Consider the following 25,143-nt stretch of genomic DNA (forward strand, 5'->3'; position numbering starts at 1 on the left):
TCCACTTTCGAACGCCAATAAATCATGCCTACCTGAGGCTGGTACTCACCCAAAGCCCTGCTTGTTCATATCAAAACTCCAAGATAAATGCTTCAAATACATGTTGTTGAAACTCTCTCATATTGCAGATGCATGTTGGGCCTTGATTCTGACTTTCGTAATTACAAAGGCATATGAAAGTTGTTGTACTGACAGCATTGATCGTGATGTGATTGGTGGTCAAGACGCCCTGGTGTTTGGGATGAAGTAAACGCATGAGCAAGACACCGGCAGATCCAATCAAGGTGAAAAGAAACTCAAAGGCTGTTCATCGTCTATCAATCGTCACCCTGACCAGATATATCAGCCACTTTCCCAGTGTTCTTCTAGAACACGTGAGACCAGTAAAAAGCGGTCTGGAATACTTAGAGCATAGATACTCGATGATGGTGCATTGCGTGTCTGCAAGATTTCCTCAGCCGCACGAGCGCATTTTCCCCTTGTCATATACACAGTGCAGGTAGGGGTCATGTCACAGAGTAGGTTCGAGTAGATGAAAAGACCCTGCCCTCACTTCCGACACCCGACCAATGATGTATTTTACCGTATACTCGAAACAAATTTCCACCGTTCTTCAGCCCTGTCGTGTTTGATTTCTTTACTCTGCATATCAATGCTCACGCTTACAATCTTTGCTAACCTTTCGATCTTGGGCTGGTCTTGCCGAGATCGCTAGAGAAGTTTTTTTGTTTTTGTTCAGGGAATCTCGCTTGCACTTGATCAGTGAATGGGTCGGCCCCGACTAATGAGTCCAAGATCTTATTATGCGCGAAGGAAGCGAAGACTCGTCTCTTTTGTCCGAAACAGCAATGAATCCGAATACTTGCGCGCCACTACGGACGTATTTGATTATCAGATCTGGAACATGACTTGAGAGCACAGTAGAAAGATTCCTTGTTGGGTCTGCCCATGACAACTGCCAGAGCGAAGGAGCCGGATCTTATCTTTGTCGGTATTCTGGCTATTTCGCGTTATGCAATCCTTCAAGCCACAATTGTTGCAATTCGGAAGCTGGAACACGGAAGCTGCTGACTCTCTGTTGACGGGTTCAACCCTTTCGTCTTCCCGGTTAGCGGTAAATTCAAAAATGTAGGTCGGTCGACGCTGGTGCTCGGCGGTGCAAATGGCTTGCGCAAAAATCTGCCCAAACCCCACCAGGTTCACCAGGGACACACACTTTTTCCATAGAACCTTCCCCATTCGTTTGTGGACTGACGGTTGACGTGTTCAGCCGGCCAAAGCCCAAGCACCAGCACCCGGAAAACAAGTCCTCTCGCAAATCACCAAGGAGTCCAAGCACCCAGTCATATGAAACGGTCGATGGGTCTTAAATCGTTTTTAGGTTGAGTAAACCTGGGATCGCATCCTTCCGGCGTCGGCAGCAACAGCCATAACCTCGTGGTGTGGCTCTATGATTTTAGGGCCATGTTACGCTGGATAATAGTGGGTGGTACTCTACTGTGGTAGGGGAGGAGGCTGAAATCCAAACGGTTCGTTCTAGCGAACTTTGGGCGCGCTGGGCGGATCTACAAGACACACCACTTGGAGCATGATCTTATTATGAATATAGGTGCCTGCCCCGGCTATTGCTTTTCTTGAGTTCCCTACTTTTTCGGACCCAGACTCCTTCTGACACTGGTCTTCTTGACATCCTTGGTCTTCTGACTCCCCGAGTCAACCATCCTTTGGGCCCTTGCAAGGGCACCTCCCCTCTGTGCGATATGGGAGCTTACATTAATGGGTTCTACGCCTTTTCTCCCGTTTCCACAAACGACCGTGCTGGTATACTATATGTTGCGACGATCTTGAGCTTGCTGTTTTCGGTCATCACTCTTATCGTGCGATGGCACATCCAACGAAGGACTTTTGGACTTGACTTTTGGGTCATTGTCGCTGCTACGGTATGTGTATTCCTTCCCATGCGATCGGGAAATCCTGCAAGCCTTTCATGTACTGATCGACGCTGTTAGGTCGTTGCACTAGGTCAATATGCAGCTATTTTCGTAGGGCTGGATCACTTTGCGCTGGGGAAAGCAGTCTCTCTCATGTCAAAGAAGGACCAACTCAATGCAGCCAGGGTATGTTATTGACAGCAACCCTTTCTCGTTCCATAATCTTTGACTGATTGTTGTATAGTCCGCTATTGCTAGTATCGACCTCTTCCTCATTTCCAACGCCCTCACAAAATGTTCAGTCATCTTCTTTATGAAGCGTCTCTTCTCAACAGACAACAGGACTGCAAAAATCCTGTGTAATAGTCTGCTGATCTCGGTCGCGGTCTGGATGTTGGCCTCGATCCTGGGACTGAGCATTTCCTGCAGTGCAGCTACCAAGTTTGATCTTGAAGACCGATGCAGCGGCCAGGTCAGTCACGATTCTTGCATCAGCTGTCAACGACACGACTAACCATATCATACAGATCACTCGATGGAGCGTCGTAGCAACTTTCGACTCGCTCTTCGAAATCGCAATCTTCCTTCTCTCCATCATCCTCGTGGTGCCCCTTCAGATGACCACTGAAATCAAACTCTCGGTCGTGTTTGCATTTAGTTTCCGCCTCGTGTATGTATACCCTTTCTCCCATAAACTCTACAAAACCTTACTGACATCAAACCCTAGTGTCGCCATCTTCGCAATCATCCACGTCTACTACGTCTCCCAATGGTCTTCCTCCTCCGACCCAGGCATCGCAACCGTCTATTCCCTCCTCTGGCAACAAATCGAACTCGGCTACGCCCTCATGGCCGCCACGATTCCTACTTTACGTTCCTTCATCCGCGGCTACGAAAAAGCAATGGGCTGGGAATCCTCCTACTACGTCCGCAACAACACCGCCGCCTCTCGCACCGCAACCTCCACATACCACCTCTCCACAATGACCAAATCCCGCCACGAAGAAGAAAGAGGAGATGCAGTGTTTGGTCTTCAGAGGATAGAAACCTGTGATCGCGAGCCGCTGAGACCGGATCGGCCGAATTACAAAGCCCAGATTTATGGACCGGGGTTGGATAGTGTTAGTGAGGGTAATGTGCCCAGGAGGACGAAGAGCAGTTCTAGTGGTGACAGCCAGGAACCGATTATTCGCAAGGATGTCGAGATTCAGGTTAGTTCTGAGGCTGCGCCATGAGCCATGAGTTGGCAGTGGGATTGGTTATGTTTTCTTCTATATTATGATACCAACTTTTTTTTTTGTTTCGTTTGTTCATACTACTTCCACTCCACTTTGTGATTTATCCTTTTCTTGTTGAGGTCATGGACCGCTGTCATTTGCGCTCTTTGTGCCCACGATTCATGAAACTCCCAATGCACGCTATCGAGTCATTTATCCGATCTCGGCTGGACGTCCCGACCTTGAGATCTCGGAGACTCCATCTAGATCTTGCAGGCTAATGCAAGAAGTTAAGAACTGGTTTTCAGGATATTTACGGCGGTCGATAGCTAAATGTGTGACAAAATTATTTAGCGTGCATAACTTCCGCACGGACACGATAAATAGCCGGCATAACATTTTCTTTATTTACTTAACTATTTATATGTATGTACAATGTATGTTATAAAGCTAGAAAAGAGAGAGACTTAATAATTAGAGAGCTAGACAAAGTTTTATATTATAGTAATAGATCTTCTTTCTTACTTATTAAATATTATATACAAATTATTACTTAAGCTATATAATTATTATCTAATCGTTTAGGTAAGCAAAAGTAGAAAGAAATAGCTATAATAGATAAAAAGGAGATTAAAGACTAAAGACTTTTTTATATCCTTATTTTCTTAAGCACTACTCTTTTAATTAAGAGGCTTAGCTATATAATATTATCTCTAAATATCTCTAGTAGCCTAATATATAGAATCTCGATCCTTATATAGTTTCTTTATATTACCCTTTAAGAGAGTAGAAAGTATAGTACATACATTATAAGAATTTTTCTTCTACTTTAAAGTATATTACTTAATAGTACATTCCCTATTTTATAGAAGCCCTCTATCCTACTCTTAGAACCTCTAGCACTTAAAATAATTTTTACTATATAATTATTTTACCTTTCTTAAGCTTTAAGTTTTCTATCCTCCTTTCTACCTCTAGGCTAGCCTATATAACTAGCATTTAAACTACTTCTTACTTTCTCTCCTTATTTTTTATACTTCCTTTAAAATTATATAACTTATATAAGTTATTAAGTTATTACTTAATTTTACCTAAGTAGTAAATAACAACTTTAGTAGCTACTCTAATCCGTATGCCTATATAACTACTATTACTTTAATTAGGAAGGTACTATGTTTATTCTCTCTTCTATATAATCTTTTTCTTCTATACCTTATACCTCTATATAACTACTACTATAACATCTCTCTTTTACTACTACTTAAGCCGCTTCTATTCTTCTACATTCTTAATAATACTAATCGTATATATTAAGCATACTGCTAGTATAGTTAATAGTAATAGCTTAGACATCGACGAAGATAGCTTTATTAACGTTAGAGGTAACTAAGTAAGTAGTATTACCCGGCTGTACTACGACTTACTAACCTATACGATTTAGCTTAAGCTTATTAGTCTTTATCTTAATAATGCCTAGAAAGAGGTAATAGCACTACTAAGTAAAAACGTAGTTCTTCTTTACTACTACTATAACTAATTAAGCATGCTAAAGTATCTCTAGCATATATGCTATATTAAAGCGCTACTTATCTCTTCTTAGTTCGTATAGGTAGGTAAGCTAGATAGTATTAAAAAAAGCTAACTAATTAGTAGTAAGTAGTAATAGTATAGTACTAATAATAAGAGAGAGGAGGATAGCTATAATTAGTATAAGGAAAAGATGCGTAATAATACTATTAGTAAAGGTCTTTTTAAGGTAAGAGGAAGAGTATTCTTATATATGCCTATATAATCTAATAGGAAGTAATAGCTCTATATAGTTCTAAAGGGCTACTTTAATAATGTCTATAATAACTACTGCTAGTAAGATAAGAGTACTAAGTACACCTTTAATATTAATAACGTTATAAAGCTAGACGCTATAATTACTAAGGAAGAGAAGTGCGAGAATAAGAGTTATATAACTAGAGGAAATAGTCGCCCTATCTACCTTTTAAAGAAGCCCTCTAGACCTAGTATAGTTAAGTATAGTTAGAGATATAGCCATAAGTCGTTAAAGAAGTAATTAGAAAAGTAATAAAAGGTTTAAAGAGAGCTTAAAGAGTAGAAAGGGAGGAGTTTTAAGCTATATAATACCTATAAGAAATACCTATAAGTAAAAAGGGAAAGTCCTTCTTATTATTAATAATAACTTTTTTTTTACTAAATCTTAATTTAATCTCTTAACTCTAAATATATGTAGCAATACTATGTTATCTAGAAAGTATAATATAATAAGAATAGTATAAAGACAAATATACCTAAAAATAATTTACTTAGTACTCTCTATAATATTTTAGAATTTTTTGCTCCTTTTTTCTTAGCATTCTTTATTATCTTTCCTTCTTTAAAGTAATAGATACTATATATATAGGAATAGAAAGCGCATTATATAGGTAGGCAAATATAAAGTTATAGAAAGTTATTACCTCTAAATACTAATACTACTATTATATACTTTTAGATTATAGTACCTAACTTTTTCTATCCCTAACGCGACAATACTCTTCTAAATACCTTCTTATATTAAGGTAGCATATAAAGCTAGGTATTATACTATAAGAAAGAAAAGGGCAGTCTATTACCTAAGAGACATATATAAATTTTTATAATAACGATAGATCTTAATTCTTTATATACTAACTATAATTCTAGTTATGTGCTTAAGCTATACGATTATTATCTGCTACACTAGGGTAAAAGTAGGCCTATAATATATATCTACTAGGGAAACCTTAGAACTAGGCTTTAGAAAGAAAGGTTTCTATAATAAAACCTAATAATCTATTAGAGTTACTTAGATAGCTTTCTACTTCTAAGCTATGTCTATATATCTCTATCTACGCTTACTAGCTTATACCCGATAACTAGAATAGTCTTACTACTCTAGTTTTCTTATTATACCCTTAATAAGAGTTATAGAGTTATATTAGCTTTCGTTATATACTACTAAGCACACTTCTAAGCTATATAATACATGTTTTAAATAGTAAAATAGCCCTAGCTTAAGAACATTTATACTCTTAGACATTTACCATTTTTAAACTTTAATAGTCTCCTTACCTTCTTCTAGTTAGCTCCTTTTACTTACTCTCTATATTACTAGGCTATATAATACACTATGCATATTCTGCTCTTACATAGCCTCTTCTATCTTTTATCTATACCTTCTTAATCTTATATCTAGTCTTATATTACTTCTAAGGTATACCTACTTACTTACTATTTCTTTATTAATTTTCTTTATAAATACCTTCTACTTCTAGTAAGAACTACTTTTTTACTTTATATAACTTGGAGCTAATCTTACTTACATTTTAGCTAGCTATATAAACTCCTACTTCTTCCTATAATCTTATATTATTAATAACACTATAACTACTTCTTTCTTCTCTTTAAGTAGTAGCTTATATTTTATACCATTCTTTATATACATTAATAACATATTAATAATATATTAACTATACATTATAATAGCTCTATATCTACTTAATATAAGCACTCTCTAGAATAATGTCGATAAGAACTAGGACATTACTAGCGACAAGGTAAGTATATATACCTAGTACTTTTATAGTGCGCTAACCTATACGATTCTCTAGTTCCTCTATATTACTTATCTAAGTAAAGAGTAAGAAAAACTACATACGCTAAAGAAAAAGGAGAAGCTTCTTAAGCGTATTATAGTATAGAATCTAGAAGACTTCTATCCTATATAGCGTAAGTCGCATATTAATGCACTACTTATTACTACTTAGTTTGTATAGCTAGGGACCTATAATAAGATCGAAAAATACTTACTACTTTAGTATAGTAGTAATATAGAATGCTTATATACTATCTATAGTAGTAAAAAGAGTCTAAAGAATAGTATACTATATAGTCCTTTTAAGGTATAAGTAAAAGTATTCTTATGTTCGCCTATATAATTTAATATAAAGAAATAGGAATGCATTATCTAGCATAGATACTTTAATAATGCCTATAATAACTATATCTAGGATAACTTTGCTCTTTACTATAATAAATCTCTAAGCTATAACAAGTAGATAAGGACTATAAAAATTAAAGAGCCTAATAAGAATAAGAGTTGTATAACTAGAGGAAATAGTTGCCTTTCTTATATAATTAAGAAACTAGATAAGTATAGAGTATTAAGTTAGGAGGAGCTAAAGTAGTCTAAGTTAAAGTCAAAGTAGAAAGAAAAGTAAAAGAGGCCTTATAAGCTAAGCCTAGAGCTTTAAGAGACTCTCTATTTTACTTAAAGATAGAAAAGGAATTATAGAAAGAATTAAGAGAAGTGTAATCTAGTAATTAAATTCTATGCTTTTCTCTTAATAATCACTATCTAAATATATAACCTTACTTTATATAAGAATTATATAGATAGGACATACTATATATTAAGAAGGCTAATAAATTTTAAAAGAAACAATATAAGAGATCTAAAATATATTTTCTTAATTAACTTTTTAATATTCTTCTAACTTTCTATCTTATTTCTTTATAATTTTTAATGGCATATATAGAATTAGAGTATATAATTAAAGTAGAATATAGGTATTATAAAGAGATTATATAAGAATAAAAAGAATATATAATATAAATTTTAGTTAGGGTTATACCCTTAGTAAGTAGAACTTACATAATAATTCTTTAAGATAAAAGAGATTTGCTAAATAACTTTAGAACTAAGCTATATAATGTAATTATAGAATTTCCTTACTATCCTTATCTAATTCCTCTTACTCCTTATTTACTAGCTCCTCTACTCTATCCTCTTATTTGCTCTTATAAGAATTTTCTAGCTAAGGCTTCTTAACCTCTCTCTCGACGTCTCTATTATTAGAAAGGTAGCGGCTATATATATAATAAGAGTTAGATTCGGTGTTAGATAGGCCTTTAGATAGGTTGTTAAGGCTTCGTCGTAGTATTAGTACCTTTATTAATGTAATATAGCATAGTATCTATAAAGGTTAGCTTTATACTATAGTAACATAGAGGCTATACGATACCTCTAGAGCCTCTATATCCTTCTCTAGCTCCTTCTTAATGCTCTACTTTATCTCCTAAGGTTTAGGCTTTACTACTACCTTTTAAGGCCTCTCCCTTTTTAGTACCTTAGGCGTAACTAGTAGATTACTATTGCTTTCTCTATTAGCCTCTTATTCTAGTATGTACGATTAAGGGGTAGTCGTTTCTACTATAAGGGCGATAGACTAGCGTGCTACCTTATTTAGTTTTAAGAATAGTAGTTACTTAGTAACAAGATTAAAGAAAGTTATTAGAAGCTTAATTAACTTAAGACTTAGTCGCCCTAGCATTTATGTAGGTTTAGTTAGATCATATACTATAGTAAGGTAGACCTTAGCTCCTTCTTCTATCTACTTAGACTATTATAGTACTACTTTAGTAGAGATAAATTAAAGGGTCCTAATAAGTTCTACCTTAGTCTTAATCTACTAGTTTATAATAGCCATAGTAAGAAACGCTATGTTATTAGTTATATAGCTTAATAATTTGTAATCTAGAAGGAGAGACTTACTAATCTATAACTAGGCTTTAGGCACTTTACCTTCTTTTTTAGAAGCTATAATAATATATAGAGAGATTAGGGTCTTTACATTGTCTACCTTTTCTTTAGACTTTCTAATAGCCTTTATACTAGCAAAGTATAGTATCTAATCTAGCTAGAAAGAGATTAGAGGGCTATAAGCATTATATATAGACTTTTCTTACTTTAATATCCTTTATATACTCTCTATACGGCGTTATAAACCTATAGTTATTTACTTTCGGTCTCTTTATAGAAAGTGGTATTAAGTAGGTATATAGACTATAGTAGCTTTAGGAGTAGGACTATTATCGCTAGTAAGGTTAATTTTAGGTATGTTTATATAACGGATAGAGGAAGTTTCTATACTTATATTGTACTATTCTATAACTAAGGAGGAGGGAAAGCGATACTCTCTATTTTCTAAGCCGTAGTACTATTACCGGAGGGCGCGACTAATAGGAGTCGCCGAGCTAAGCGAAGCTTAGTACATACTAGCATATCTCGAGGAATTAGAGATACCGGAATCGGGGTAACGATTAGTCTATACCATTAGCAACTCTATTACTAGCAGAACTTCATACGTTACTACATACCTTACTCTTACAATTCTAATCGTTCTACTAAGGTAGCAGCCTATAGAGTCCGAAAACTAGATAGTTAGTAGCGAAGCTACTTAAGCGACACCTATTTATATAGGGGAGACGATAGTAACATCTACACCTAGCGTAGGTATTCCCCCTACATCGATAGTGCCGGAACTACTAACCTACCCTCGACCTTAATACCGATACGATCCCTAAACACTCGAGGAGCTTAAGAAAGCAATCGCGTTTAAGGAAGCTTACGCCGAGCTAATCTGCCTTAGGGCGAGGAACTAGAGTATTAACTTACCTACCGCTAACATTTGCGACGTAGGACATACTCCTACGTAACCTAGATCCGATATAGGCGAATAGTTAAACGAAGTCGAAGGGGAGTAGTAGGAGCGTACCCTAGGCGTAGGGTTAGCGTACCCTTCTATAGATAGCCTAGGCGGCCTAGAAACGCCTATCTACGCTCCCTTAGAGGTTACCTATATTATAGCCGTTACCTCGCACGTGCGAAGAAAGTAGCTAGACATCTTGTTATTTACTAGGAAGAAAATGGATAATGCTATCCTATTCTTAAACTATCTAGGGCTAGCTTTTAATAATAACGAGGCTACATACCCTATAGATAGGGAGAAGATTATCTACGCGATAAACTACCTACGTAGCGACGTAGAAAAGAAGGGCATACGGGAATTCGACGTAGAAGCCTAGAGAACTAAGACCTAGGAAGACTTTAAGGGGTTCATTATAAACACTGTCTAGGACCTAGTTAACCATTAGCTTACACTAATGTGCGAATATAAAGATGCCTAATAGGGTACGGAACCTATAGGCAACTTTACGTCGAGACTAGAGAATATCGAGAAAGAATTCCTAGACTAATATATAAAGTAGTAGCGCATGTAGTACTTACTAGCTAAGCTACGTCCTAGCCTACGACAGACTATTATCAAGTCTACTAAGGTCCCTAGTAATAGGGAGGCGTTAATCTTACGTTATAAAAGGATTAAGAACGCTAGGAGTACTCTAGGAGGGTAACGTAAGCGCGACGTAGACGTACCTACTAATGCGCCTAGAGGCCTAAAGTTCCTAAGAACTTCCTCGAGTACTTAGGCTTAGCGCCGTATCGCCGTAAAGCTTAACTCGGCTCCGAAGCCTATACCGAGGCTAGTAATAAAGAGGCCTAGGGCCGCTACTAGACCCTCCGGCACGTACGGAGCCTATTACTATTACGGGTCGAGAGACTACTTTATCTAAGACTGCCCTAAGCTAGGCCCTAGCGTAAGACGAGTCGAGGAAACTACTACTCTAACCCTAAAGTCGGGAAATAGGAGGGCCTTAGGAAGAGCTCCGATTAACTAAGGCTAGAAGAACAAGTCGAGTCCTAATAGGCCCTCGTAATTACCGGAGTGTATAAGACCCTAGAACATAATAGATAGTATAAGATATTAGTAGATAGAGGGGTAGACGTAAACGTAGTATCCTAAGCGTTCGTAGTAAAGCATAGGTTAGAACCCATTCGAAATGCTAAGCTCCTAAGGCCTTAAAGCTTTTAAGGGGTGTTAGGTTACTACTACGGGGCGCATAAGTTAACCCTACGCGTTAGAGACTTACATGGCGCCCTTCGGGTAACGATAGGTGTTTTCTACGCCATAGATATAGTAGGACTACCTATCCTGCTTAGATGTCTATAGCAGACCTAGTAGAGCCTTATTATTAACATAGGAGAAGGCCGATAGCGATATAGAATCATAAAAGACTCTATCTAAGTAGACTCGGTTTAGCTATTTAAGAAGGCCCTTCGTAAGGAGCTCCTAGTTTATGCAATCGTATATAGCTACGTAGGTAGGGAGCATACGCGAGAAAGTGCCGACGTGCTACCTAAGCTATTAGATTTTGCGTACGTATTTAACTATAAAGATGTAGTTAACTAGCTATTCCTAGAAGGGGCTAAGCACGCGATAAATTTAATAGAAGGCAAGTAGCTGCCCTTCCGGCTGCTATATAACCTATCTTATACAAAGCTCGACACGCTTCGAGAATACCTAGATAATGCTCTAACTAAGGGTTAGATTAGAAGAAGTAAGAGCCCTATAGGGGCACCTATCCTCTTTGTCCTAAAAAAGGACGGCATACTAAGACTATGCGTAGATTATAGGGGGCTTAATAATGTTATAGTTAAAAACCGATGCCCGCTACCGCTAATTAGCGAGACACTAGACCGATTAGTAGGGGCTAAGGTCTTCTCTAAAATGGATCTAAAGGATGCATACTACTATATCCCCATTAGGAAGGGAGATAAATAAAAGACTACCTTTAGGACAAGATATAGCCACTTCGAGTACCTAGTAATGCCGTTCGGCCTTATAAACGCTCTAGCTACCTTCTAGGCGTACATTAATTAAGCCTTATTAGGGCTAATAGACATATGCTATGTAGTATACCTAGATAACATCCTAATCTTTAGTAAGACTAGAGAGGAGTATAAGCGATACCTACGCTTAGTATGTAAAAGGCTATAGAAACATATGCTATTTACGAATCTAAAGAAGTGCGAGTTCTTTATAGAAAAAGTAGAGTTCTTAGGCTATATCGTTAGTACTAAGGGAGTGTCCATAGATAAGAGCCGGGTTAAAACAATCTAAGACTAGAAGGAACTAACATCCTTCTATAATATGCAAGTCTTCCTAGGCTTTACTAACTTTTATCGACGCTTTATTAAGCACTATGTAAAGATATTATACCCCTTATCTAGCCTATTAAAGGGAAGCTAGAATAGAAAGAAGGGAGGACCTTTTAAGATAGGCGTAGACGTAGCGCATGCGTTTAAAACCCTAAAAGAGGCATTTATAAGTACACCTATTTTAGCCCATTATAACCTAAAGGCGCTACTTAGGATCGAGACCGATGCCTTAACATTTATAATAGTAGGTATCCTATCGTAGAAGGTAATAAAGGATAGTGTCACCTATTAGCACCCCGTTACGTATTAGTCGAGGAAGCTCTTAGAAATAGAGTAACGTTACGAAACCTACGATTAGGAGCTAATAGCAATTATAGAGGCCTTTAAGTAATAGAGGCACTACCTTAAGGGAGCCCCCTATTAAGTGCAGGTCCTAATAGACTACGCTAACCTCTAAGGCTAGAGGAAGGCGACTACCCTAAATAAGAGGCAAGCTAGGTAGGCCGTGTTTATAGAGTCATTCGATTAGGTAATCGAATATCGTTTAGGGAGTACGAATCTAGTAGACGCTCCTTCTAGGTAACTAGACTATAATATAGGAGCCCTTAAACCCGACTATCTTCTTCCGATATTACAAAATAAGCTATTAATATAGGTAGACTATTTAGAACCGGCTATGCGCTATGTAGTTAATTAGGCAAGGTAGGATATGCCGAGGATAGGGTGCCTACGTAGGTAGTGCTCTAAGCCTACACCTAGGCCGATATCGTTTAGGCTACCTAGATACGCTATAATAGTAGTAGTGCGAGGCGAGGATGCGTTTAAGGAGGTTAGTAAACCTCTATTAGAAGTCGTGGCAGAAGTATAAAAGCGCTATAAGAAACCTAAGGGTCGTAGGCCCTTAGAGTAGAAGAACGGCCTCTAGTATAAGGAGGCTAGAGTATAGATACCACTAGATAATGCTCTAAGGATAGAGATTATAAAAAGACATTATAACGATCCCCTTACGGCTTATTTCGGTCGCGATAGGACTATAAGCTTAATCGCTAGGAAGTTCTACTAGCTAGACCTATAGAAGGATGTTAAGAAGTACATAGAATCGTGCGACATCTATTAGAGGACAAAAATAAAGAGACATAGACCCTATAGGGAGCTAGCGCCCTTACTACTCCCTATATAGCTATGGAAGGAGTTATCTATGGACTTTATTATAGACCTACTACTAAGTAAGTAGCGAGGCGAGGTGTACGACGTAATCCTTATTATTATGGATAGATTTACTAAGGTGGTAAGGTATCTACTAACAAACAAAACCTATACTACATTAGATCTGTTAAACCTATTTATAGATAAGATCATAAGATATTATAGAGTACTAATAGGCATTATGTCTAACTGTAGATTAGTATTTATAAGTGCGTTTTAGTTAGAGTTCTACTACATCGGTTAGATTAAGAGATAGCTAAGTACCGCCTTTTATCCTTAAACGGATAGTTAGACTAAGAGATAGAACTAAACGCTAGAGTAGTACCTATGCTACTACTACTTAGAGAAGTAGGACTAGTAGGTAAACTAGTTACCTTTAGCAGAGTTTGCTTATAATAATAGCGTAAATGCATCGATAGGCTAAAGCCTATTCTATGCCCTATATAGATTCTACCTAGAATTGTTCGTAGAGACTCGAGACGAGCTCTATAAAGGGGAGGTACCGATAGTAACTAAAAGAATCTAGAAAATTAAGGAAATTCGGAATAAAATAATAGAACGGTAGAAGAAAGTAAGCGAAGCATAGTCGAGAGGCTATAATAAAACCTATAAGCCATAAGGTTTTACACTTAGCGACATGGTTATGTTATCCTTAAAGAACCTAAGATTAAGAGAACTAAATAGAAAGCTGTCGCATAGGTTTATCGGCCCCTTTTAGATAATAGGCGTAGTAGGTAAGTAGGCTTACTACCTAGCTCTTCTAAATATATATAGGGTACACGACGTGTTCTATATATCCCTTCTCGAACTATACATGCGCCGAGATGGCGTAGAGTTACCTAGGCTATAAGCACTAGAGCTAGTAAAAGGAGAAGTCGAATAGGAGATTAAGAAGATCATTAAAGATCAAATAAGAAAAGGAAAAGTTTCCTACCTAGTAAAGTGGTTAGGATAGCTAGAAGAATATAACTAGTAGTTACCTATATCTAAGCTAGCTTATGTAGAGGAGCTAAAGAAAGCCTATAATAACGTAAAAGTCATAGGTAAGAAAAGGAGATAATAGGAATAAAAAGAGAGTGTTATTTATAGCTCTAAGACCGCAGGTATCATTATAATAAAAATAGGACTATTCTAAACCCTAGAAGACCCTAAGAGAAAAATAAAACCCGATAGCCAATCGAATTATTAACGTCGGCTTAGAGTAGGGTTAGAGCATAATAGAGAATAGGCTAAAGGATGTAAAAAGGGAGAGCGTACCGGCTTAGAGTAGGATGCGCGCACGATAGAAAAATAATTACTACTTATTAGAGTAGTAGTTAAAGTCGTTATACTCGTCGTTAGTGTTAGAGAGAACACGACGAATAGGGCGCTTACTAGCCGAGCGAGCACTATAGAAGAGAAAAGCCTCTCTAGCACCTTCGCTAGTAAGAGTAGCGACACTATTATTACTAGCGATAGCCTTACGTAGGCGCTAAGCCTTCTCTAGCTAGGCGCGACCCAAAACGTTAGAGTTACGCATATCCTTCTTAAAGACGCGAGGTAGAGCTACGCTACCGATACGAATAGTCGAGGAAGTATAAGTAGTACGGCGACGAGCGAAGAACTTATATAGAGTAGCCTCGTAGTAGGCGTAGTACTACTTAATAAAGTAAGAGTTATAAGTAATAGTAGCATCTAGCTCGTCGCGGGCGCGAATAACGTCGTTTAAGTAAGGGACTAGAGTAGGCATAAGAAGGTAGTAGCTACTACGGTTAGCGTCGGCGTAGCGCGTATAGCGACGAGATATACTAGGCTTAAAAATACTGTCGTAAGCGGCTAGGTAAAAGTTAGTGTAGGGTTAGAGTATAGTAGGCGTACCTAAGAGAATATACTTACGAGCCTTAGTATTATCGATATAGTAGGTATAGCGGAAGCACATCTACTTAAGCATAGGCTCGGTAGCACTAACGGCGTAAAGAGAGCGCTACTAAGGAGGAGGCGACTAACCTAAGTAGGCCGGAAAGGTAGAGTCGGGAGTAGGAGTAGAGCTAGCGGGAGCACTATGACCGAGAGTAGTAGTAGGAGTAGCTAGACTAACGCCGGCCTTACGCTCGCGCTAATAATCGCGACGGCGTTAAGTAAGAAAGTTAGAAAGGAGAGGAGTAGGCTTACTAGTGCCGTCGTTAAGAGAGAAGGCGCTATCTAAGATCGAAGAAGAGCGACGACGAGCGTAGCGGAAGTAGCTATTAAGGTTAATAGTAGGAGCGGCGTCGTACTTAGAGCCGGTATTAAGTAGGGGGTCCTTAGGATCGTACTAGCTACTAAGAGGATAAGAGAAACGAACGAAGCAACTAGTATCGCGAGCGGTAGGTATGTAACTAAGGACATTAGGGTTAGTACCTAATATAATAGGAGTAGGCTTAGCGCGTAACTAGTAGTTATAAAGGCGGCTAGCGTGGTCGAGAATAGTATCTATGTCGTTAAGGAACTAGTTAAGGTAGCTATTAGTATTAAGGCTGTCGCGAATAGGGGCCTTAGAGATAGGTACATAAGTAGGAGTGTAGCCTATATTAAGGCGGCGCTCGTAAGAGTAGTAGCGACGATTAGTACTACGAGAAGGAGAGATGTCGTAAAAAGGCGATAAGGAGTAGTCGAGCCTACGCTAATTACGCTAGCGACTAGAGCGGCTACGAGAACTAAAGTTAGGCTAAGAGGTAACTTAGTTACAGAGAGAGTTAATTATACGCTAACGACGCTTAGCGAAGGCGAAGATAGTACTATTTAGCATCTCGTCGGTAGTAATAAGAGAAGAACTAGAGAAAGAACTATACTTACTACTACTATGGCGAGGACTAGGAAAGAGAGTAGAGATAGGCTAGATATCTTTAAAGCAGACACTAGAGCGACGACTAGAAAAACAACGAAGCTTACGCTTAGAGACGTAAGAAGTAGGAGTGCGTATACGTAGCTTATTAAGAGCCTCGATAGCACCCTAGTAGCGGGCGCGATCTATACGTAGATAAAGAGAGGTAGAGCGCTAGATGTCGTTAATGGCCTTTTTAGTGCCGGAGTAGTAGGGAGTAGACATATCTATAGAGAAGTTAGAGCGTACGGCAAGTAGAGTACGCGTAGCCTCTACCTTATAGGAGTAAGAGAATAGTTAAAGGAGAAGAGAATAGCGCATGTATAGAGTAGAAGGAGAGTACTTACTAAAAGAAAAATGCTAGTATAGTAGTAAAGAGGATAAGAGAGAGTACCTATATAGTAGAAGAATGGTAAAGAGTGCGTAGGTTATGCATAGGAGGAGCGAAAATAATTAGGAAGAATTATTATATATAATGGTCGCTAGTATAGCGAGCTAAGATATAAGCGTTATTATTATTATGTAGCCGCGCGCGCGTAGAGCGGCGTTAGCCTATACTCCTACGTAACCGACGAAAATTCTAGAATCACGACACAAATTTTCCGAGACGTATATAAGGCGCGTGTTTGAACCGCGGAGTAAGTAAATCATTTTAAGCTAGAAACCGCGAGAATAGGGTACCTACGCTAATAATGCGCTAAGCATGCGCCTAGTGTAACGTAACGATTTAACTATAGATAGTTAACCTAGGAGGGAGGACAGTTATTACCGAAGGGCGTAACTAACAGGAGTCGCCGAGCTAAGCAAAGCTTAGTATACACTAGCATATCTCGAGAAATTAGAGATACCGGAATTAGGGCAACGATTAGTCTATACTATTAGCAACTCTATTACTAGCGGAACTTCATACGTTGCTACATACCTTACTCTTATAAGTACTAATAGAAGTAGGCGTTTAGGCATCTTATCTAATAATTATAATTTATCTTCCGCTTATAAAAGTAGGTCTAAACTTCTAGTATAATAGTTATAAAGAATCGTATAGCTTAATAATGTCCTTTTTAATAAAAAAAAAACATGTAGTTTAAAGCATAAAGAGTTCTTAATTAAAATCCTCTATATATGCCTTATAGTTAAACTAGTCGAACCCTATAGCGCTTAGGCCTACTTCGCTTAGATTATGCCTTTAATCTTCCTCCTTCTTCTAAGGCTTACCTTTTAAATTGCTAGCCTAGAGGTCTCTATTAGGAGTTATACTATCTAATAAAGACTTAAGTATAATAGCATTAGGCTCCTAATTATAGTTACCTATAGGACGTAGTATCTTAAGAAGCTTAGGTAGGCCTTACTTCTTATGCTTATAAAGTAAAGTTCTAAGCTATACGAATGCCTCTTTATATAGTTGCTTACTAGTATTAGGGAAGAAGTCTACCTTGTTAATATTAAAGAAACTACGGCTCTTAAGAATTTCCTAGTAGACTTCTATAGTCTCTTTAGGTAATACCTTATCGATATCTACTACTAGTTAGCTAGTATAAGGCTAACTTAGACTATATAAACTAAACTCTAGTGTAATATAGTCGAGTTTATTAAGTAGCTCTTAGTCTACTATAAAGGTAAGATCTTTAACCTAGTCTTCCTCCTTATATAGGTAAGTAGGTTAACCTAATACTATATAAGGCCTATTCCTTTAGTTCTAGATATAATAAAGGTTCTATACGCATACGAACATAGTAATTGCCTTCTATAATATAGGTGTATAGATATAGAGCATAGTAATATAGTTAGCTTTTAATACTTTATTAAAAAGACCGTAGCTTTTATAGCTCTAAAATGCTTACTACTACTAAGTTACTAAGCTATATAATTATTTTAAAATTAATTGCATTACTTACCTACCACTTTATTAATATGCCCTTTAATAATTAGTTCTACTAGGCTTTAATTTGTTAGTTTTTTTTACTCGTTCTAAATAAGAAGTAGTCTTTAAATTATATACCTAAATAAACACATTTTAATAGCTTAAAGTAGTAGTTAGCAATTATAATAGTCTTATTACTATAGTCTAATTAAATAAAGTATAGAATATAACCTATAGATTTTACTACTTAGTAGTACTAATAAAACATACTAGTATTATATATTAAAGCCTTTTAAAAACGTCATATAGCTAAGGAAACATACCTAATCCCTATATTAGTAGTAATGCTAACATAGTACTAGATAATATATCTAGAAAATGCATCGATTACACTATAGACCTAGAAGCTAAAGTCTTTAAGCTTATAGTATATATTAATTAACTATATGTAGTTTTTTCCGCCTATATAATACTTACTACGATAGCGCTAGAGATCGCGATAGCGTAAAGCTACGCTAACTAGGTTAATCTTCTTAACTAGACTAAACATCTTATCTCTATTATATATTAGTTACCCTTATAAATAAGGCAGTTTATAGCTATACGAACTATAAGATTACTATCTACATTAAGTAAGTTAAGCAAAAGTATGTAAATAAGAACTCTCGTCTAAATTGCTTAATAGTGCCTACGTTAAGCGTATCCTTAATAATATGCCTCTACTCGTCCTTAATTTGCTCCTATTAAGTCTATATAATATGGCGGTATATCCCTATTAATTTTCTAAGGCGTACGACTCCTTCTAAAGAGATTTAGAACCCTTCTTACCTAAGAGCTTAAATAATTTGCTTATCCTAATATACTTTAAGGAAGTATAGTAAGGCGATACGCTAGCGAAGCTATAGGAAGTCGACTATAGTAATATACGATTAGGCATTATATTTAGTAATAATCTAAAGAATCGTACGGGTAGAGCACTTAATGCCCTCCTAAGATAGCTACTTCTAGCTATCGCTAATAGTACTATGTTATACTACCTCGAGTAGCCCTTAGTAAAGCTCTAGGGGTATAGCGGATGGCCTTCTAACTATCGTACTACTAAATAAAGTAGCAATAATAAAGGCAACTATTTTATAGAGTAGAAATATAGTCTTAGTATAAGAAAGGCCTTAATTAAAACATCACTATGCTTTCTGTCTTAATGGTTGCTATGGTAACCTTTCGCACGAATCATACACTCCGCAAAATTCCGTAGCGTGCATATATCCGACATAAAAAGACGCTAAATAATTTTGTCACACATTGAGCTATCGACCGCCGTAATATTGCGTCGTTGAGTGACTCTGACTCGATACAGGAGAAAAGGCTCCATATCCGAGAAGCACTTGCTCCCGCTCCTTGAACCATGGATCTAGTGTCAAACGAGGACATATGCATGAGAAATTGCTAACCAACTGTTAAAGTCAGTCGTGAGTCAAGAATACAAGTCTAGTGATTCATGCTATGCTACCAAGTCAAGTTCCCAAGAGGCGCCGTGTGTATGCTTTCTAGTAGCCTCCCAAACTCCTGCTCATCTATTCATATGCAGCCATAACAATTATCCCTGAATGGCAGCTTCATTGACATACTGCCCACACTTGCCCATCATCTTTCCAAAGTACTCGGTCACAAAGCTCTCAGTATAAAACTCGTGCTGTTGACTATGCTCTGAAACCAGATTGTGCGCCAACTCGTGACACAAAGTGACGAACCAATACACCGCTGCTGCTTGCTTGCCTACACCTCCAGCAGTGCCGAAATTCTGCCAATGCAGCTGCAGGAAGTAGCGTAGATTGCAGAAGATCGAGCCCTGACGATTGAAAGCAATGCTGCTACCGGATTCATTGTAGTATATATGCAAGGATTGTGGTCGAAGAAGGAAGACATTTCCGACATCGAGCAAGAGAGCCGCAAATGCGTTCAATTGCGCTGCATGAGCTTGCAAGAAAGTGGCTCTCGTAGACGCAGGAATTGCGTTAGCAAGAAAGATCTTGACACCTGCAGAAGTGTTCCCGATGAATGTAAGGTCCTGACCAGGGGTAGAATCACAGTAGGATGGGGTCTCCTTGACTGTGTTTTCTGTAGGCGGAGAGAACAGTGCAGACGAATCGTGCGCGCGTGAGGAGTTCACTGCGGAGATCAGGTTCTGAGTGATCTGATGAGGTGGGGTAATCTTTTCAGGTTGCTGGGTGACTGTAGACTTCTTCACGACTTGCCCAGGATTTTCCGAGTAGGGTGGTGGGGCGTCGGAAGGTCCTGCCTCTGAGTGAGATGTGTCTTGCAACTGCTTCTGACTTTGCTGCTGCTGCTGTACTTCCCGCTCATTTGAACTTGTTTCGAATCCAAGCTGTCTTTGAAGGTTGGAGAAGAACCCAGTGCTCTTTTTGGGACGCTGCGCAATGGTGTTCTCGGGCGAAGCCTCGAAAGCACCAGGTATCGGTTTAGGTCTCTCAGGAGTGGCTTGAGGTACATCGATAGCTTTTGACTGTTGCTGCGCGTTCCATTCTGCCTCTCGCTCTGCAATCCTTTTCTGTTCCTCTTCAATTTGCTGTTGTCGTTTGTTCTCGGCCAAACGGTTCTCAGCGGCTTTCTGACGTAGGATGCGGTCTACATTATAGCCCTTCGTTTTCAAGCGACGTAGATCACTATCCAGGATCATCTCCAAAGCGAGGAAGTCTTGTTGTTTTGGCCTTTTGAGCAAAAGAGACATGATCGCACGAGCAACTTCGTAGAAGTCAGGACGAGCGGTCACATACAAAGTAGCATCCTTCTTCGTGTCTCTGTGTAGAGCAGCTGTCCTCTTCTCTTTATATGTCGCGTTGTAGCCGCGCAACGTCTTGGTCAAAGTCAACGAGCTGACAACCTTGACAGCCAGTACTCCCTCAAGCCACTTCGCGTCGTGACGAATCACCTCTGCGGTGTGATCGTGCAAGAACAAACGACAACGCTCAACAATGAGGCTCTGAAGTTTAGCTGCACCAGTCTGGTCAGGTAGGAGTCCGCCCATGCGCTGGTCATCTTCAATCAGACTACTGATCCAGGTAGCTCCCAAACCAGCGTACAAGTTCTCGAGTATTTCCTCTTGAGGTCCAGCAAGCAATCTCTCCTTGAAAAGGCGGTAGCTGTAAAAGTCATCAACAAGGATTATACTCGAGGGCACAGCAAGATGCCATTCCTTGATGGCTGCTTCATTCTCTTCGAGATAGTCTTGCTCATCCTCCGTGGCTTTGCTAGCTGCGGGCGCAATTTCCTTGACAGCAAGCAAACAGGGAGAGCGTTTTAGCGCGGCCCAAAGCATTTTGTCGTTCTTTAGGCCATTTGCGTTGTCTGCTATACGACGCAAAAGGCTCAGGTACTTCTCTTGGCCGAGAGTGCTCAACAAGCGCGAGGGTTCACGAACGAGCATACCCGCAAGCTCGGGGGCGCTGGGTTCGTGCTTTGATCCGATTCTCAACAGGAAAGAGTTGGCTTCAGAGCCAAAGTCGATAAAGTCGAAGATCTCCCCATAGGTAGCGCTGTCTCCCAGGAAGCAAGCTTTAGGAGCAGCGTACCGAACGTTCTCGTTCTTCTCGTAGCTGAGGCCAGAGCCAACAATCGGGATTATGCGTGATTCTCCCAACTTTTCGGCAAGGGTGCCACCAGAACGAATCTCATTGAGTCGACCTGCAAAATAGCCGAAGACGCTCTTAGCATCCGCACGACTTTTAGGTGGGCTCTTGATGAGTCTCTCAGCACAAATATCAATAGGAGGATCCTGAGCTACGCCGAGCAAGGCAGCATGCTTCTGCAGATCATCTCGAATGATTGGAAAGCCGAGGGTAGCAGATTTGCTATTCGCGAAGCACTTTGAGGGTGGTGCCAGCTTCTTCAAATCTCCATCTCTAAGCGGCAAGAAAGGCACTGTAACCCTTTCAATCGGAAAGTTGCGATATCCGTTGGCGTAGTGGTTGGTGATGAAGTATTGGAGAGCCTTTTCATACAACTTCGAGTCATTTGCGTCGGCGGCTGTTGTCATGATTGGTATCAGATCTTGAACAGCAGGGTATGCTTTGAGACCTAAGACGCTTAGGAACTTGGACTCTGGACTGTCTTTGGTTAACTCTCGAGGCCATTGTAGCACTGGCACACCGAGCTCTCTCAGGACAGGCAGCGGCGCATAGAGGTCTGACACCTTGTAAAGCTTGCTGTCGGTTGATTTCGAATCGCTTTGATTCTCTGCAGGGCAGATTGGCGTCTTACGCAGCTTTTCATAGTCTTCACTCGGAATATCATTCTGGACACTGATGAGGTATTTGATCAAGTCAACGTGACTCCACTTCCCTTCAGCAGCACCAGATGACTTAGCCATGAGTCTGTCAAAGACCACGGACAGCTCCACAGTTTTACGGACTCCAAGCGGCACAAGGAACTTCTCTTTGACACCCTGAAGGCCATGAACCGTAGGCAGGTCGTCAAAAAGCCTAACAGAGGCGAAGTAGGACTGAGATGGTTTTCGCATACCAAGCTTGGTAGGTATGACTGTTCTTGGCTCCAGGAGTTGTACAACAGTACCTTTGGAGGATTGACTGAGGCCATCCCAAGACTTGGAGATTGTAGCAAGTACCTGTCCAGAAAATTGCGGCGATTTAGTAATGCTTTGCTCAGCAGAGAGACCAGCACCATCTTTCTCAATGATGTAACGTAGCCAAGGCACGATCTGCATTTCAGTCCAACCAAACGCTTCAAGTTGATTTTTAGGAATATTCTTGACGAAGCGGAAAGGAATGGTTGTAGGTGGTGCAGGGAGTTCTGCAGGGATTTTGCTGGGATTGGGGAACGAATCGATGCTCCCTAAGAGCAAAACCGGTCCGGGATACGTGCTAGCGTGTTCCTCGACAATTGTAGCAACAGTGCCATCGAAGAGTGAGTGAAGAGCGGAAACATCTAGTTCGTTTCGACTCAATTTGCCGGCTGCCCATTTGATCAGCTCAGACAGTTGTTTCTCTTCCAAGGCTCGGGCTTCTAGCTCTTTCTTGATATCATGAGTAGTGATATCAGATAACAGCCCGTACTCTTTGAGATTGCGCATGAAGACTGAGGCCTTCTCCATGATCTCGTTAGGTACCACAGGAATGCCATCCACAAAGCTGAGGTCTTCGGTTGCAACACGAACTTCGAAGCTAGGAAGCACACCACGAGTGGACAACAGGTTGATAGATCCTTTCTGATTACATGTCCAGAATGCTTCCTCAATGATGGCGCCAACCTGTGAAGATGGTGTGGATTCTGAAAAAGTGTATTGCTTGAAGGTGTGGATAGCAGAAGCCATGACAGCTTCAAGATCCTCTTTCTGGACCTTCTTGTTGCCTGAGGTCTTCATTTGTCGCTCCAACTTGCTCTTGAGCTCGGCCATATCTCCTGTGTAAGCAACACGGCATGCTATGCCGGCAACACGTAGCATCTCTACGTTCCAGGTGCGTACCCAGCGGGCGTTCAGATCGATGCTCTCACGTTCGACAGTAGGAATGACGGAGGGAGCCGAGATGTGTGCGAGGAGACCAGTGGTCTGCGCAGTAGGGAAACCAATGAAAACACGTCCATTCTTACTAGGAAGTACGGAAGCAAAGATCTCAGAAGCCTTGCCAGAAGATGAGCCTGAAAGAGTTGCCATGGACACGGAGCTCTCGTCGTATGAAGATGTCAGAATGGCAATCCTTGTATGCTTTGGTGGAGGCTTTTTCGTAGCACGCTCGAGTTCAGCGGCTAGACTCTTGTTGACGTAGGTTTGCACATTGACAGTGCTGATTCGCAAGAAGACGGAAGCTGTACTTGTACCTGCAAGATCTTCGAATATAGCTCTCTGAACAGCTTCCTCTTCCTTGGCAGCACGTTTGGCAGCCGCACTAGGGCCGGTAGCAGCTGATGTAAAGCGACTGAAGAAGCCTCGTAGGGATTGGGTTGGTGCTTCTGATGAGGATGCCTGCAGTTGTTGCTGAGCACCAGCCACACGAGTCCAGCCGATGACGTTACACCATTTTGCGTCGATCTGAGCGTTTTGATATTCCACACCAACGATTTTCATGAGCCCTTCTTTCGTCTTGGGATTCACGTCGTGTGGGATACTAACATCAGCAGACGGAGCCATCTTCTTGTTGAGCGTGATCATATTCCAATGGTCAACCCACAGCTCGATGGATTGAAGGCCAACAAAGGTCAGACTAGTAGCAAGAAACTGGCAGATGGACATTAGGTTGGGTACGGGAGAGGTTGTGTTGCGGTAGTCGAGGACAAAGGCAGTCTCGCCTGTGGCCTGTTCCTTTGGTAGTTTGCCTCTTCTGGTGAACAAGCTGTTGCCCTTCCAGTAGAACGCCATGGTCTGGTCGCCTGAGCTGACAAAGGGGTTCTCACAATCGGCAAAGACACTGTAGAAGCCAACACCAAAGGCACCAATTTTCGTCTCATCTGGGTTTCCCTCTGCAATTCTCTTCAAACGTTGCCAATCCGTCTCGGCAAACGACTGGCCATTGTTTGATACTAGCAGTCGTTGTAGGGTGTGGTTGGTCAAAACGTGCTTGAGTTGGGCGGAAGGGTCGCTAGCTGGCGGTACAGGGACATTCGGGGAGGGCAGAGTTTCGAATTTGATCGTGACCTTTGTGGCTTGAGCGTCGGCGGCATTCTGTATGAGCTCACGCAGAGTCGTCCATTCTCCAGAATATCTGGCCAAGACCTTGTCAATCAAGGCTCGTGTGTTGACTGTAACCGCCTCTTCATCCAGACCAGACCCCATGGTCTGCTCGCGCAGGCGCGCATAGTCGATGGATCCTGCCATCCTGATGTCTCAACCAATGATCTATTGCATGAACAAGTATACCAGTGTCCAGCAGTGGCGAAGCTTCGGCGTGGGAAGTAGTTATCTGGCGGTCAAGGTGGTCGGAGTATTTGAGAATAGAATATGGTGGTATGAGTATTAGTAGGTGGTTCAGGAGAGTTTGAAAAGACCGCAAAAGTCGACACTTGAGCAAAGCCAGAAGTGCCACATGGTTCCTTCTCGAAGAGAGACAAAGGCGTAGGTGCCTTGGTGCCTTCCCCGACGACAACCCCGGAATTAGCTGAAACAGCACCTTCTAATCCCCGTATGACGCCCAAGCACTTGCGCCTGCCAAACTTGAGTTATGCCGAGGTTTCTCCATTGACAAAGT

At 40.2% G+C, this 25,143-nt stretch overlaps 3 protein-coding genes across 3 annotated transcripts; 1 reads left to right on the forward strand and 2 right to left on the reverse strand.

Moving 5' to 3' along the window:
• Positions 1 to 1,760: 1,760 nt before the first annotated feature.
• On the forward strand, positions 1,761 to 3,166 carry M437DRAFT_42604 (uncharacterized protein; the record flags this gene model as incomplete). Its single annotated transcript, XM_041020609.1, has 5 exons — positions 1,761 to 1,940; positions 2,010 to 2,117; positions 2,176 to 2,403; positions 2,459 to 2,601; positions 2,659 to 3,166. 5 exons carry the CDS (start codon positions 1,761 to 1,763, stop codon positions 3,164 to 3,166), a joined length of 1,167 nt encoding a protein of 388 aa, XP_040882142.1.
• Positions 3,167 to 8,495: 5,329 nt separating this feature from the next.
• M437DRAFT_63768 (uncharacterized protein) lies at positions 8,496 to 9,864 on the reverse strand (the record flags this gene model as incomplete). Its single annotated transcript, XM_041024302.1, has 10 exons — positions 8,496 to 8,504; positions 8,539 to 8,571; positions 8,635 to 8,646; positions 8,733 to 8,777; positions 8,821 to 8,851; positions 9,185 to 9,214; positions 9,338 to 9,393; positions 9,515 to 9,540; positions 9,636 to 9,736; positions 9,842 to 9,864. The coding sequence occupies 10 exons, from the start codon at positions 9,862 to 9,864 to the stop codon at positions 8,496 to 8,498; spliced, it is 366 nt and encodes a 121-aa protein (XP_040882143.1).
• Positions 9,865 to 19,523: 9,659 nt separating this feature from the next.
• On the reverse strand, positions 19,524 to 24,773 carry M437DRAFT_42034 (uncharacterized protein; the record flags this gene model as incomplete). Its single annotated transcript, XM_041020493.1, has 1 exon — positions 19,524 to 24,773. One exon carries the CDS (start codon positions 24,771 to 24,773, stop codon positions 19,524 to 19,526), a length of 5,250 nt encoding a protein of 1,749 aa, XP_040882144.1.
• Between the last annotated feature and the right edge of the window lie 370 nt (positions 24,774 to 25,143).

This window comes from Aureobasidium melanogenum, assembly GCF_000721775.1.
Source record: "Aureobasidium melanogenum CBS 110374 unplaced genomic scaffold scaffold_4, whole genome shotgun sequence".
Taxonomy (NCBI): domain Eukaryota; kingdom Fungi; phylum Ascomycota; class Dothideomycetes; order Dothideales; family Saccotheciaceae; genus Aureobasidium; species Aureobasidium melanogenum.